The following is a 16,714-nucleotide window of genomic DNA, read 5'->3' as shown; positions in this document are numbered from 1 at the left end:
TTTGGCTTGTTCCTAATTTTAGGGAGCACATATGTTCTGTTAATGACATAGGGTAATTATTAACAACAAACAAACGGGCTGAGCCAAGCGAGGAGCCTTAAACTATGACTCAGCCACTACTACACCGGACAGCATGAGCCTCCATGTGTCGCACAGAGCAACAGCCAGACAACACCCATTGGCTGAAAATAGGTCAAAGATTCACGTCATCTCTGGATGTGGGAACACGGCGGATTACTTCCTCTTTCCTGTGATTTACAGCAGATCGCTGCGGCGACGCGGAGCGCTGGCTTCAGTTTAAACAGGCTTTACATGCAGACAACGGTGGAGGCTAAAAGAAAGAAATGTGCCAACACAGTGGAGACGGTGCAACAGTTAGGCTCCAGATCAGTCAGTGTCACTAAAAGGTAGAGCAGAGATGCTGCTCCACAAAGTATTTACACCTCCTGAACCTTTTGAGCTGATAATCAAAGATGCACCGATTCGAAATTTAAATCTGGATCAGTTTCAATATATATATAAAAAATTATTTAATTAATAGACAGAAAAGGTTTAAATGTGATTGTTGGGTTTAGTTTATACGCTAATGTTGCCGCACCAGAAATCAGTGAAATTACAAAACAAAATATGCTAGAAGAGCTGAAAAACAAAATCGAAGGCTGTTTCCTACTCTGGTCCAAAATTGGAACATTTGTTATACTTTCTGCTGGTAATTATTTTTGGTACAGTTCTGCTTTAAATAAAGAACCTTATGTCAGTATGGAGAGTGATTAAAAAAAAAAAGTCAACCTGGGAAATCTCTTATTTTAAATGCGAAAATGTCCCTTCCCCTATAGTATTTGTGCTGGTCCACCAGTTCAACCAGTGCAAAAACTGGTTTAGAGTCCAGGAATGGCTCAAACTTCGAACCAGTTAAATTGGTGTGGCTCAACTGGAAAATCCTCCCAATGTGGTTGAATTTTAGCAGATTGAGTCAAAGCTCCTAAACAAACTCATCTTCAGTTATCATGAACACAACAAGGTATTAGTTCCTCACAAAAACTGCTTTTGCATCAGGTGGCAAATACGTGATAAAGTTATAGTATTTAGATTAATTTAGAAAATCTTCAGACACCTGAGGTTCACTACCAGGTTTAAACCTTGATGTGTCTCAAACTTTTTAGTGATTTATTGGCATTTTTTATCAGTGGTTTTTGGTGCAGCGCCACCACAGGCGAGGAGGGGAACATGTTTTTCTAATTTAGTTAGTTTGGTAAGTTTTCAGTAAGATATCGGAGCAAGACTCAAGTAAAAAAAAATTCATAAGGAAAATGTCTTGTTATAAGTGAAATAATATGCCAGTGGAACAAATATTTAAGGAATAATTTACTAAAAACAAGCTCGTATATCTTGCTAAAAACTTACTTATGAGTCATTTTTGTCTTATTTTAAGCGTACAAAGATATTTACACTCAAAACTAGACAAAAATACTTGTTTTTGTAGTGCATTTGCTCCTGGTTCCAGATTAAAGTGATGTCCAGGCAAATCGTAAAAGCCCCACAAAGTTGTTTTCTTACTGTGAGCATTTCTGAAATGCTTTGGCTGCACAGAACAAGCTGTCAGAGCTGGCGTGTGAGCGCAGCATAGCTGAAGAGGCTCAGTCTGTAAACGCCGACATGGCTCTGAATACTTTGCATAATTTTACAAATGCAAGACAGTTGCATGAAAGTCAGTGAACCATGAAAGTGTTTAGAAATAGGTTACAGCATTGACTCACGCCCAGCAGAAAATACAATGATAGCGTCTGTGTGAGTAAACAGGATAGGTTATTATATGAAACATCATGAGACCACAATAGGAGCTGGACCAGGGGAGTTACTGTTTGCTTTGGGGTTTATGGCCTCGCTGTGTGCAGCACTCACATAAAAAAAGACCAGAGAGATTTCTTGTGTGCATAAAACACAAAAGTTTGCATATTTTAAATAAAAGCATCTCTTTTATTGTTTACAAACATTTTTAAAGGGGCATTTTTACGGACTTTTTTATGTTTTTCTTCCACATTCTTTTTTCACTTGAAGGGGAAGTTCGCTTTTTGCCAACACTGCAAATCACAGAATATTACAAAGTATTTTTATTTACTTTCTAGTGCAAATATATTATTACACTTTAAATAAGACAAAACTAACTGAGAAGTAAGAAGAGAAGAGCTTGTTTTAAGCCTTTATTTTATTTTACTTAGCAAATTTTCTAGAGTTTTTATTTTTGGCATAAATATATTCTCCTTTTTCTTCCTTTTTCCATCTACAATGGCCCTGATCCGCGGACGCACCCAACTGTCAGTAAAGGCAGCACGGACATGGGGTTTTACCTGACGTCCCTGAACGTACAGTCCCCGCCCTCCCCGGTGCTTTGACGTCACTGGTGCCCTTCTCCTCACATGCACCGGGGAGTGCAGCAGCGACTCCCTCCACCTCTCCTCCTTCCTCCTCCTCCTCCTCCTCTCCACCCTCTCTGCCAGAGAGCCCAGACGACAGACAGCCATCCAGCCGCTCTCCGTCCTGCTCCTGCCGCCGCCGCTGAGCGGAGTGTGGTCTCCTTTTTTCCACCTGAGTGGGTTTCTCCACGAGCCGGACAGCGAGTTTTTATTATTATTTTTGAACTATTTTTTTTATTTTTATTAATTACTAACCGGGTTTGGGGACATTTAATCTTTTTTACTCCTGCTGCCCTTCAAGTGAAATGGAGAAAATGGCCAGACCTCTTCCTATAAACCCAACTTTCCTGCCGCCGACTCATGGAGTCCTGAAATCCCTCCTGGAAAACCCGCTGAAACTCCCGTTTCACCACGATGAAGGTACGCTGTCTTAAAAAAATGTGCAAAACTTACTGCGCACACAGGTGCACGTAGGGCTGCTTGTTGGCGCACTTTGATCTGACAGATATAGCGGACTTATTAAAGGACACAGGTCAACCAAATCACCTAAAAGTGGCGCGTCTTTGTAGTTTGCGATCTTTGTTAAAAATTAAACGGTAATCTGATTGGCCAGGAGCGGCAAAGATAGAAAAATCAGAATGCTGTGTAATTCGGGTTTAATGTTTTTAACTGGCAGATTTGGCGTCAAATTCAGCCAGTAGGTGATTTAAACATGAAGTTATTTTCTCAATGAACACATAAGGGTCCAGATTTAACCGCGCTGCTGTTGTGTCTGCGCTGTTAATAGCGTAAAGTGCTGTTTATAACATTTAAACCCCGCTGTCTCATTAGCAGTACCGATACCTGTCGATAGAGGGCATTTTCCATGTTGAAGCCTCTCTTAGGACGTGTTAAATGGATGTTAGCTGATATGAATGACGGATAATGTTTACCTTTAAAGGGCCAGGCTGCTCAAATATTAAATTTCTCACGGTTTAGTGAAAATTTCCACAGCTTCTAATGTTTCTCCCAGTCAGATGACAGAGAGAGATGGGTAAACTTGTTTAGAAAGGACCCTAAACATAAAAAAACACCTGCATGTTCACCCCAACACATCAGAATATAATTAAAAACGTAATTTATGTCAGTATAGTTGTTTATATTTCATATATAAACATGGTTTACACTATGGTATCTATGGTTTACACTTAAAGAAGATCGAACATTCAGTTTCTCATAAAAATGGAATATTATCAGATCAATAATAAGAATAAAAATCTATTTTTAATACAGAATTGCTTTGCTATGTGGAGGTGAATGACAAAAGAAGCTGCTGTATATAAGAGTATTAATGGAAAGTTAAGTGGCGGGAAAAAGTGTGGTGGAAAAAGGTGCATATGGATAACAACAGACTTCAGTGAATTGTAGATATTCAAGATTTTTGCCACAACCAATTATTGAATTCACATAGGCATATTGTTTTGTAGGCCGACCTTTTTCTCCTTAATTGGTCTAAGAAACTAAATTTGGGATTTTATCAACTGGAACATAAAATATTGGACATGGACAGAAACAAAAACTTTAACTGTGTAACTCTGATTGGACATTAGTTTCACTTTTTGAATCAAAATACAAAAAGTAATTGATTTTACAATATATAATACAAGCCGAAATGATGGATTTGGAGCTTGTCATTAGTGGGAAACCTCAAAAATTAAAGTCCAACTTCCGACCTAACAGGAAGTTGGGTGAGAAGGTTTCTGGGTTCCTACGCATTCTCAAAAAATGAATGGAGTAGTTCCCTCTTAAATCAATTTCCTTCTCTGGATAAGTGTGAAAAAAATATTCTAATTAATATTTAAGCAATATTTTTCAGCTATCAATTGCAATCAGTATCAGGGATTTTAGGTTGTTTAGCTTGAACCACAAATGAATGCTAAACTTGTTATAATTTATGCATTTCTTTACAATATAAAATCAATGTAAGCAGTTAATAAATTAAATAAAAAAAAAAAATCATTTCACAACTATCATAATGCCAAAACAACTTTACTTTTGGGATTTTAACAACAAAAGGTACAAAAATGTGTTTTTCAAAGATAATACAAACAGATTAATGGTGTTAAAGTTGAAAGAGTAGAGCCGCACCAACTTTACAAACTGAAAACTACTAAGGTAGTTAGTGCTACGAAGGTGAGGATGATGTTACGACAGAAAAACTATAACACAAAATTATAACACGATGGAAAAAATCATGGCGCTAAAAAGCAAGTTTGATTTTTGGAGATAGTTGTGAGTTAAAGCGCTTCATGGAGTGAAGTTTTAATATTCTGTCAAGAGCAACCACAGGCAGTTTCTGTATGAATTTTTTTCTCTTATTTTTCTATTTTGCAACTTAAGAGGTTCCTGTGTTATATTTTAGAAATATAAGTTTAATAATGTGACATGAATTTTCTGTTTATTCAGTCAATATTTAATACAGCTGACAGAAAGAAATATTACAATTTTATGATGTTTAAATTTCGCCCTTCATGTTATGGAAAGACCGTAAGCCCTCTTGACACAAGAGACGAAATTGACTGCTTATCAGTAGATCGAAAAAATCAATCAACTTTACATTAACTCATTAATTGATAACTTTCATGCCTAATTGGTAGACCTGCCACAAAAGCAACTGTTGCTGGGCGATAAATTGTCCCAGACGTTACTGTTGTTTTGAGAACACAATATCAAAGATCAATAAACTTTAAATTCTAATGAACACTTACCACTTTTTACGTATCCAAATTTAATAAACAAAACAGAAACAACAAATAAAACAGATTATGAAGTCTCTATAAATGAAACTGTGCTTCAATCTAAGGGCTAGTTCAGACCAGTTCACCAGACATTTGCCAGCCAGCTTTTGGAAAAAGATAAAAGAGAAAAACTTGACTTGATGCAAATGGAAATGATTGAGATAGTTTAAATTTACCATGCGATTAATTGATTTATTCTGACATGCCTACTAATTGGTGTTTGTTGTTAAATCAGTTGTGGTTTTGTTTTGACCACAGCTTCTGGTCCTGATTAGGCTGAAGTGACGCAGATTCCTGCTAGATGAGCCCAGGATGAAATCTGATGGGATTTGTTTTCTTCTTTCAGGATTCGGGAAGGATAAGGAGAAAGAGAAAAAGCTGGAAGATGAGAGCAGCACAGCCAGTCACCCCCAGTCGGCCTTCCTGGGGCCCACTCTGTGGGACAAGACCCTGCCGTACGACGGCGACAACTTCCAGCTGGAGTACATGGACCTGGAGGAGTTCCTGTCGGAAAACGGCATCCCAGCCAACACGGCCCAGAGCGAGCAGGCGGCGCAGCCGTCCCAGGCAGCACTGCAGCAGGTCTCGCCGCCCAAGCCGCCCACCCCCTCAGTGGTGGACCTCAGCAGCCGCGCCACCACCTCCGTTCACACAGCCATGCCGCCTCAGACCTGCCTGCACAGCCCCACTGCCGCAGGTAGGAAGCATGCAGAGGCACACCTGCTCTCTCACATGTTGGCCCTCAAATGTCCTCCACATGTTCTTAGATGGTGTCTGTGCATCCTTAAAAGGACTTAAATCCATCTAAAATTTAGGTCTTAAAAGACTTAAGTTCATGAATCCATAGTTAAGTTCTTTAAAAAGTCTTAAATTCCTGTAAAGATAAGCTCTTATGAATTCTTAAATTAATGTATCTAAAGTTACGTTTTTGAAAAAGTTTTAAATTCCTGGGTCTAAAGATAAGCCTTTAAAAGTCTAAAATGTATGTATCTAAAGATAAGGCCTTATGAAGTCTTAAATTAATGTATCTGAAGTTAAGATCTTAAAAAGTCTTAAGTTTTATGAATTAAATTAATGTAACTAAAGATAAGGCCTTATGAAATATTAAATTCATGTATTTAAAGATAAGGCCTTAAAATGTGTGAAAAATTTTAAGTTGGTTTTAACTACGTTGATCACAGGCCTTAAATTTTGTCGTGGCAGGATTATTTAGTCTTGTATATTAGGCTGGGTGACATGAACTTAAAGTTTTACCATGATATTTTGTGGTACTATTGTGATAATAATAAAAGTGATGCTAAGAACTATATTTGCGTCTTTATTTAGATAATTGTATGGCTAAATAAGTACTGCTGTGGAAAAAACAGAACCGTCCCCAAACAGCTACTTCTGTGGCCTTAATTTCGTTCTAGGTGGCTTTAAAAAGGTCTTGACGTTGCATATCTAAAATTAAGGCCTTAAGATTTAAATTCATTAGAAAAATTATGTTGGCTTTAAATACGTTAATCACAGGTCTTAAAGATTGTCATGACAGGGTGATATAGTCTCCTATATTCTATGCACTCTATTTTTCTGGCAGGACATCTTCATTATGTTCTTTAAATTCAGGCGGTTGATGCTGCCGGTAATTGATAATATATCTTTGATAGCTAACTTTATTTCATCAAGGGTAAAGGCAAATTAATGCTTAGTTGGCACTTCCGTTACCAGGCAGATACAATTATAGGTGGATTTTGTTCAAAAAGGGAAAAAATCTTAAGTTTGGCACAGTTAAGTCCCCCCAGAATCCCCTATATTTGTAGTTGTTTTGGCCCTCAATACCATTTAAGGTGGCATTAAAAAAGGTCTTAAAAAGTCTTAATTTTGACTCGCTAAACAGTGTTTGAGGTTGGGATGAAAATGACTCAATCTGTTAGTAATGCTGCAGGCTGATGAAACTCACGTCTAAGTATGCAGCAGGACGGCTCTCGTTGAGCTCCGATTGGTTGAAAGAAGCTCCGCCCCCTCATTGTTTTTGTTTACTCCACCTTGTTTGGTTTTTTAAAGCTGTGCCTCAGGCTTGAACTCGCTGAACCACATAAACTCACTTCACCCGACTCCACAAGGTGGAAACTTTCAGATTCACACGTTTTTGAATCTGTGTGGCGTTTTGGTCACCGCAGAAAACTTCTCGTTAAGGAAGCGGTTACGTAACGAGCTGGCATCCAGGAGGCGGCGGCTGCTTTTCCTGCCTGATCCTGGGACCGGTTCCCTTCCAGATTCTGACCGGCTGCTGGTAGCGGATCAGATCATGGAAGATAAACAGATGGAGACCCTGAGGGTGTTTACCTGAAGGGGCGGGGTCCCAGTGAGGGGCCTCTCGTGCCTGGCGGAGGGCCTCACTGACCCAGTGAGTCAGATGTTTTCAGGTTAATCAAACGATAACGGATCGGTCTGATTCCAGCTGCTGAGTCTGGTTTAGTTGGAGGTGTTTGCTGCTAGAGGTCTCCTCCCAAACATTTCCCCGGTCAGGAAGGAAGAACCCGGCTGGAGGTTCTGTAAACAGGTCTGACCTCATCTTTAATGTGCTGAATGCATCGCCAGGGAGGGGGATTATTCCACATCTTGTTCAATAAAATCTCAGAATCTTCTCAAGTTTTAAGGAGAAAAATCATCTAAAATAAAGCAACAAACTGCAGGGATGAAAGCAAACGCAGGCGAAATTAAATTAGTTTCTTTTTACTCTTGAAACAATTTGCTGCTCCCATTTCTCAGGAAGTTTATCAGATTGTGAAAAACACTCAATAAAAATTTAGATTTGCATGTTTTTACTCACATTTCCTAATGTGTGTTTATGTTACAATTTAAATTGATGGAATATTTAAACATTTTGTTTAGTTTCATTTTACATTATCAGAAAAATTATTGATAATGGTAGTAATTCTAACAATAATGACAAAAGAATATATTTTGTTTAATAGAAAATAAATAAATGAATAAATCCTGAATTGAATAAATATCAATAGTAGGAAGAAGAAATAAATGAATGCATTATAATAAAAGTTAATGTGCTTCGTTAAATACGCCACTACTAAATTTGCCCCGCCCACTTGCTGCACAAAATAATTTCACTGTTTTTTGGAAATTAGGTAAATATTTTTATTATTCACATTTCAATGAATTATAATGTGACATGACTGAAACATTTATTTATAATCTGACTGAATTACTACAAAAAAAAAAAAAAAATCATTCAGTGATTTATTTAAATAATTATGGCCGGTTTGGTCCTCCGTATTTCTTCAGACAATCCTGCAGTCAGACTGGCTCCATATTTTCAGGCGTTTGAGGATTTTTCAGGCTGCAGCATCTCAGCTTCAGCTCAGATGTTAGAGGATCTCCTGCTCTGTTTGACATTCATGTGTCCGGGTTCTGTTTGGGTTCTTTTCGGGTCCGTCTAGCAGTTCACATTTAGCTCTCGCGTGAAGCCAGGATGGGGTTTCCTCTGGCGTGCGGCACCATGTGACGGGCGCATGCGGGCAGCCGTGTGCAACGCTGAGCTGCAAACCGGAGCCCCCTCCTTTTCATTTCTCACTTTCTCCCACACCCACTCCACCCGCTCTGCTTCCTGTCCCCCCGCCCCCCCCTGGGACCCGGCCCAGACTCAGAGCACACGCTGTACTCTGCAGAGGTCACATGGACTCGGGCGTGCTCCGGTCACGTGCGCGCTGCATTGTTCCAGCTCAGCGAGACTGGTCTCGTCCAACCGCAGCGTCGCAGGGCCTGCAGCTGGCGGCGCTCGTCCTGCTGAAGCAGATAACATCCTGGGTGTGCCACTGCTACGGCCTTCACAGGTCAAAGGTCGCATTCAGTACATTGACCCCGCAGCGGCCAGAGGGGGAGTCAGGTTGCAGGCCGAGCTGCGTCTGATTCCAGTTTTCCAACTCCAGGTGCCTGAAGGAAGAAATCAGCTCCATCTTGAGACAAACTGGGATTTAAATCAGAACTTTTCCATCTACTTTATTTAATTTGAGTAAAATTCAGATAACCCGTTTTTTAATGAATATAAGGTTTTTCACAGATACATTTCACACACATTTAAAACATAAATATCAGAAAATAAGTTAATTCTCACACAGTTAATCATTCTTTTTTCTAAAGAATTAATGATTAAAATGACTATATTCTGTTTATATTATCAATAAAATAGGGTAAAATAACATTAAAAGGCACCACAAACATAAAAAAATAAAACCTCCTTTGTAAATCTTTTAAATATTTCTGCAGAATGTGCACAGGTTGCACAATCCGCCCCATTCATGCCTCAGATGATGCATCACTAACCTTCTTCGTCTGAAACTGCAGAGAATGCAGATTTTTTAAATTTTCACTAATTAGCCAGCAGAGTGATGGGAAAGCAGCCAGCTTGTTGATGCACTGCTGTTCTGTCTCTGGTATATTTTATCATCTGAGGCTCAACGTTCCAGCTGGAAGGTTTTTTGAGGTGAAATAAAAAACTTTCATGACCTGAAATGATCTCCCTCTGAGAGTATTTACAGTAAAGAGAGTTTACTCTCCCGTTCATCCACCCGACTCAGAGTTCAACAGTTCAGATACGCCTGGTCGTCATGACGACAGCGCTCATAAAATCATAAAAAGCCCAATAAGATCGCTGAGCGTGACGTCAAGCTGGATCCAGATGATAATCTGTAAAATCAATAAATCTACACTCAGTGCAATATAAAGAAAACTTTATTGAATGTGGTTTAGAGGTTTCCATGGAAACCCAGCAGGGTGGCTGATTAATCTGAGTTCGTTCCTCCTCTTGGGTCTGGTCAGAACCGGGTCGTTGAGTTTAGACGTTCCTGTTCGGACCGCTTCTGCCTGGGTTACCTGCGCTCGCCTCGCAGAGGTCAGGTCGGACTATTTGTGTCGCTGCTTAAAGACGGATTATCTTTAATCTGGTCTCTGGTTTAGAAATGAGAGAACAGATGAGAAACGAAGTCTGAGACATTGTCAGTCTGAAACGGCAGAGGAACACACCGAGTACTAGACCTGAAACGATTAATCACGATTAATCGTTTATTCAAATAACCATAACAGTCATTAACCGGAGTATACCGACTCAAAAAAAGATATTTACTGAAACAACAATTCAGTCAGAGCAGAATTAAGCCAGAACTGTAAAAAAAATATTACGATTTCACAATTAGGATAAAGAAAACTTATTTTTCTGTTAATACGTTCTACCCTGAACTCTAGTGTAATTTTTCCTTCACCTGGTTCAAATTCTGTAAAAAAATAAATAAATAAATTATTAAATCTCCTATTAAGCAGGTTTTGCATCCAATTATTAATATAAAATTAATAATTAATATAAAATTAATAATTCAAGCAGAAAGAGCTGAGTTGTTCACATGTTGATGTTGAGCAGCAGGGTGACCCAAAACACACCAGCAGATCAAACTTGGAGTGGGTCAGAAAAACAAAATGGAGGCTTTTAAGTGGCCTACTCAAAGTCTGGTCTCTGATTCAGGTAACTTGCTTTGGTGGGACCTCAAACACTGCAAAAACAAAAAATCTTACCAGGTATTTTTGTCCAGTTCTTAGTGGAAATATGAAATAAGATCAAACTAACTTGCAAGTAACTTTTCAAAACAAGATATAGGAGTTTGTTTAAAGTCAATAATTTCTTAATATTGGTGAAAAACAATACATTTTCTGCTAGTTGCACTGGAAGATTATTTCATTGTTAACGTAAAAAAATCAACATTAAGGAATTATTTACTCAAAATAAGCTCCTTGTATGTTCGTTTTGCCTTTTATTAAGAGTACAGAGATATCTCCACTAGAAACTACACCAAAGATACTTAGTAGGATTTTGTGTTTTTGGCAGGAAAGTCTCCCATATGTCTGAATCAGAACCATTCAACAGAATACCTGATGGTAGATGTCAAATAGCTTTAGGTTTTCAGATCATTTAGATCCGTTTGTTCCAGCAAATCTCCTGCAGCGCTGCAGAGCAGGTCAGCGGCGCCGACCTCGTTAATGTGGGTCATGATGTTCGAGCCGCCAGCGGATCAGCGGCCGATGAAAATGCACGTAGCGCCTGGAGTTGTTCGGGACATAGAGTCAGGAGTTTCTTAGCTCTTGAAACAGTCACACAGCAGGCAAATCCAGATGTTTCCTTGCAGTCTGAACGGACCAATTCCAATCTATAGCAAACATCCGATTTCTGCCTCTTCCATATCTGAATCTACATTGTATCCGATTGTTTCCAAACCCGTCTGAACGCTCATGTTGCGTTTTATCCGACTTTTACACCATTAATATGAGAAATGAGTCATAATTTGGCACCAGAAGAAGCCAGACGTAGGAAATCAAGACGTAAACAATGGCTGAAAATTATAATTATTAAATTATAAAAGATGTCAATTCTTCTGACTCTTCTGACTACACATCCAAACAGACGTCACTGTCAACATTTACTATTAGTTCTGCTTTCTTTTTATTAGCTTTCTGTCTTATGATCTCCACTGAATAGAATATTGTTATTATAACAATGAAATTTTGGTACAATACTTCAGATAAAAACAATGGCTCACTTAAAAAAATTATAATTACTCACTTATCTGTTAAAAAGTTAATTTAAAGGGGCGGTATTATGTAAAATGCACTTTTTTTAACTTTACATCCCACCACAAAAACAAAGCTGGAGTTTTGCTTGGATTCTTTCATGCATGTTTGAGAAGTCCTTTAATCGCCATGGCAACCATTCAGCTGGGCAAAACCCCCCGGTGGGCCTAGCCCCGCCTTGGAGGACGAAGCTCCTCCTAAGAGCTACAAAACTTCGGCCTGACAGAGCAACCCTCTCCCACTAGGCTCCTTCAGACTAGCCAGCAGCAATTAGCAAACACCTGATGGAACTGCACATCTGGTAAAAACGAGTTTCAGAAGGAGCAGGAGGTTTTAAAGAGACAGACGTTAAATTACAATGTCAACGTCTTTTTAAGTCCTATTTGATTATATAACTACTTGATTGTGCTATAAAGAGGAAAACACAAAACTGCCCCTTTAAAGCCTCCACTGTGTCTGAATTAGAACTCCCACTGCTGATTAAATGTTAAAATTGATTAATAAACATAATCTATTATTACTTCAGTAAACGATGTGTTGCTGTGTGATGCCTACGTTCTTCTTCTGTGCTTTCTGGTCGCTTTGAGGACGTAAAGCGTTCATGCAGTCGGGTTTAGTTGCAAAAAAATAACAGATTTCAGAAAAAAATCAGAAACTTCTGCTTCTCGATCAGCTGTTGGTCAAGTGTTTGTGTAACCGTTGTGTGGCAGCACCACCCGCTGGTTGGTGGAGGTATTACCGCCTCAAGCAGAACTGGACGCTTCACAGGGAACAAACGTGGCCTCCCAGTTCTGATGTTCTGTTTCTCTCCTCTGTCCGGTCCGCAGCCAGAGACACACCCAGCCCCATCGACCCGGAGTCCATCCAGGTCCCAATGACATACGAGCCGGACCCGGCTGACCTGGCGCTGTCCAGTGTTCCGGGTCAGGAGATGTTCGATCCCAGGAAGCGCAAGTTCTCCGCCGAGGAGCTGAAGCCGCAGCCCATGATCAAGAAAGCCCGGAAGATCTTCATCCCCGAGGACCTGAAGGTGAGGAAGAGTCTGCGGGCCAGACCGGAACCAGAACCCAGAACAGGCACCCATCACAATGACATGGGAAATAAAATCTTTCTTTTTTCATCTAGGCAGAGTATTTAGATTTTAACTATAAGATATTAACTTAGTTTTCTTTCTTTCTTTTTCTCTCCCTCCCTCCCTCTCTTCCTTCCTACACTATTTTCTTAAGTCGGTTAGAAACAGCTGATCTTTTCAGATGTTTATGCAGATGCATGTTTTGCTACGACTGATCAGGCATTCACTAAAGCAATGCAATGCTGTTATTGCATTTTAGGCAATAAAATGTTAATTTGTTATTTAAAAATTAATTGAACTATCTTTTTTTTGTATTTTTTTAAATGTATTTCTAATATTGTATAAATTAAACTTAAGTAGTTAAATGAAAGATCAGCAGCATGTTCCAACCTTCACTGGAATCGTCACTGATGATTAATAGTTAGTGGCAGGATTCACTTCAAAATAAAAGCATAATTTATTTTTAGTATTTTATTGCCATGTTGTTTTGCTGACTGAGCCCTCTGCTGCTCCCTGCAGGATGATAGGTACTGGGCGCGACGCAGAAAGAACAACGTGGCGGCGAAGCGCTCGCGGGACGCGCGCCGCCTCAAAGAGAACCAGATCGCCATCCGAGCCGGCTTCCTGGAGAAGGAAAACGCCGCGCTGCGTCTCGAGGTGGCTGACTTGAGGAAGGAGCTGGGCCGCTGCAAGAACATTCTGGCTAAATACGAGGCGCGACATGGGCCCCTGTGAGCCCCTCATGCGGCCCACCTCTGCTCCCAGAACCTCCAGTTTGCCCTCCTGTTTAAAGGACAATGTCTCTAATGGCGGCACCTCCACCTGTATGATTCTGGTATTTTATTAAGCTTCATCTCGTCTGCTCCTCCTTTGATTTCTCTACACGGTTTGAATAAATAGATATAAATATATTTACATGTGCGTACTTCCCACTGTGAGGAGTTCGAGCCCGCCTCCTTCTCTACATCAGACCAGGACTAAAATCCTCTTTATTTCGTCGTTCTTAGCCACTTATGTTAGTATTTCCTGTCCAGTCCAGGAACATTTTGCTCTCTGTTAGTATTATGTTTTAATTTCTTGAGCAATAATTTTAAATATGTCTCCACCTCCTGCTCCCATTCGTTAACTTCTGCACTAACTAGCGTCTCACAATCTGATCCGGTTCAAGAAAATTCCTCCTATTTATCTCCCTTTTATTTCTCAGATGGAAGTTTGTTGTTTTTATATCTATAAATAAATATATATATATATATTCTGTTGATATAATTGTTAGTATTATTACTGCTCTGAAAGCTGTGGTTGTTTAGCCTCCTTCTCTTCAGGTTGAAGCATGGTTTCTCTCTGTTTTTTTGGACTAGTTGTTGATTCTTTGGATTCTGTTTGACTTGGCATGACTAGTCCGACTGTTTTTGTTTTGTTTTTTTCTTTCTTGTAGGACTCAGTGCAGATGTTTTGTCGGTGGCGTCTGTTTGCCGTCTTTTTACAGATGGCTGTATGAATGTAAAAGAGAAGAAGGTCGGATGGTGTTGTCCAATACTGTGGTTCACCCAGTCAGTTTGTTTCCTGCAGACCAAACCAGAGATGTTTCTATAAATCTGTACGTTGTTCCTTTTTTGTACAGTATTTTTCCAATATATATATATATAGAATTGGTGAATTGTGTATTTTAAAGGCACAACAAATCCAGAGAAATATAAAAAAATGTGTTTAATAAAATAAATGAATAAATAAAAAGGTATTTTGATTTTCTATTTGAGGGAATGGGAAGGAAACCAAAATATTGGGGGCATTATTGTAATTATATAATATGATTTCAACACTCAATGTGCTTAATGTTCTCAGACACATGGGATGGCGTTACTATGACGGCAGGGAAACTATAGCTGGTTCTTCCTGCTGCTCTGTGATTGTTTTCTTCAGTTGTAGCGAGTCCCTGAACCCGAGTGATGAACTTTTTTTGTTTTTGCTGTTTTCTTTTTAACTGGGCTTAGTGCAGAGTCTTTAGATTGAAGCTGGATTTATGAGTCATGTTTTAGACAGCCATCAGTCTACAATGTGGATATGTTGTTTCACAAGGCAGATCTTGGCATGTATGGAAGTCCAGAGGTCCCAAAATGATGGCATCTTTTTGGATGAAAATCCTAAAGATTATTTCTTGCAAATATTTGCAATTTGCTCTAATTGTGCAAAATGTAACCCGTTGCAGAAAGATTTACCTCAAACATCATCTCACTGTAGTAGATGAGGCCACTAATGCCAGATGTCGCATAACCTACACCAATACCAAAGATTGTTTTGGAAGCAATTATCCTCAATCAACATCACAAATTTGCACACTAATTATTTTATTCAAATAAACCAACTCTGCTTGATTTGACCCCTGGTTAATGGCAAAAACTATTTTTTAAATATTTTTGCCATAAGTGCTTTTCTCATTTGGTTTTGAAAAGATTGCATTATATTTTGTTAAAAGGCTCATGAAATATTACATAAAATTTTAACCATCTCGGAAGCATCGTGGTTTTTAATGACAGTTGCTGTTTTTAGCTGGCACTCTCAGCCTGAAAATTAGATATTCTGCAAATGATTAAATTAGCGGTTTCCATTCCTGCCATAAAATTTTCATTAAGTTAAAGCAACACTACATCCTTCTTGAACACAAGTGGGCAGAAGCTGTGTAATAATTCAACAAAATAACACATTTAACATACTCTTAAGATTTGTTTAGTTGCTCATTAATTCCAATAAGTTTTTGGCATCTCAGGACTTCCGTATTTGTCTCCTGAGGTCATGCTCATTTGGATCTTCCGTATTTGGTTCATTTAAAGATTGGTAAAGTGAAATAAAATAAATCCTGGAACCTTCACCCCTGTAAAACAAAACTCTCACATTCCACTGAGACATTTCGGTGCGTTATCGATCTGGTTCCACAGGTGTGAGCGATATTAGGCGACCATTTTGTTACCCAGAGTTTTTATCCCTTTTGAGGCTCCAAAGCTTCCAGGGCGTCTTTGTTTTTCATTAGAATCAAGCAGGAAAAAGCCAGTAATGAATCTGTGAAATCCCAAACGTACCTTGCGTGTGGAGTGATCCCTCTACCTCACCTGGAAATATTAACCATAATCATCGTGAGTTTGTTCCAGTGCCTTTAATTCACCGACTGTTTCCCAGTGTTTTGGTCCCGTACAGATTGGCGGCGGAAGATTTCCTGAACCTTCGTTTTATTTCAAACATTGCAGCCGATTTGTAACCCTTGTATTCATGGCAACACCAACAGACTGTTTAAAGCATAAAGGAGAATTACGTGTTGTTCAGCCCTCTGCCTCTCTGTCTGTAATTTCTAGTGTCTAATAAAAATACCACTTATTTTCCATGTGTTTTCATTCTCTGCACATAGATGTATATGTCAAAATATTAGAATATAGTGAAAAAGTTTAATATTTTTAAATATTCTAAATATTGCTAGAAATATTTAGTATTTCTAGCAACTTGGATGTTATATAGATTTATCACACAGTAAAATATTTCGTGCTATTATATGTTGTAATCTTTAAAATTGTGGCTCACAGATGATGAAAACTCAAAAGAAAATTAAAATATTACATCTTATTAATAAAAAAAGGACATTTTAAGCAGAGATAGTTTTTTGAAAGGTATGTTCAGTTCTATGCGCTTAATATTTGGCCTGGGCTCCTTTTGGATGAAGTACTGCATCAATGTGGTGTAGCGTGGAGGAGATCACCCTGTGGTTCTGCTGAGGTTCTGGAAGTCCAGGTTGAATTGATGACAGCCTTCAGATTATGTCCATTGTTGGTTCTGGTGTTTCTAATCTTTCA

The 16,714-nt window shown here is 39.0% G+C and overlaps 1 protein-coding gene across 1 annotated transcript; it reads left to right on the top strand.

Annotated features, from left to right (window-relative positions):
* Positions 1-2,449: 2,449 nt before the first annotated feature.
* On the top strand, positions 2,450-16,249 carry hlfa (HLF transcription factor, PAR bZIP family member a). The gene is made up of 4 exons (XM_032586643.1): positions 2,450-2,834; positions 5,538-5,888; positions 12,634-12,836; positions 13,398-16,249. The coding sequence occupies exons 1-4, from the start codon at positions 2,720-2,722 to the stop codon at positions 13,611-13,613; spliced, it is 885 nt and encodes a 294-aa protein (XP_032442534.1). The 5' UTR covers positions 2,450-2,719; the 3' UTR covers positions 13,614-16,249.
* Positions 16,250-16,714: the final 465 nt, after the last annotated feature.

This window comes from Xiphophorus hellerii, chromosome 16, assembly GCF_003331165.1.
Source record: "Xiphophorus hellerii strain 12219 chromosome 16, Xiphophorus_hellerii-4.1, whole genome shotgun sequence".
NCBI classification, from domain to species: domain Eukaryota; kingdom Metazoa; phylum Chordata; class Actinopteri; order Cyprinodontiformes; family Poeciliidae; genus Xiphophorus; species Xiphophorus hellerii.
Note: the sequence above shows the minus strand (reverse complement) of the source record. Positions and strands in the feature narration are given on the sequence as shown.

Excerpts from the sequence above, each read along its gene's own strand:
- hlfa (XM_032586643.1), top strand. The coding sequence starts at position 2,720 with ATGGAGAAAATGGCCAGACCTCTTCCTATAAACCCAACTTTCCTGCCG. Across the intron at positions 2,835-5,537 it reads CCCGTTTCACCACGATGAAG|GATTCGGGAAGGATAAGGAG; the intron begins GTACGCTGTCTT and ends TTCTTCTTTCAG. Across the intron at positions 12,837-13,397 it reads TCATCCCCGAGGACCTGAAG|GATGATAGGTACTGGGCGCG; the intron begins GTGAGGAAGAGT and ends TGCTCCCTGCAG.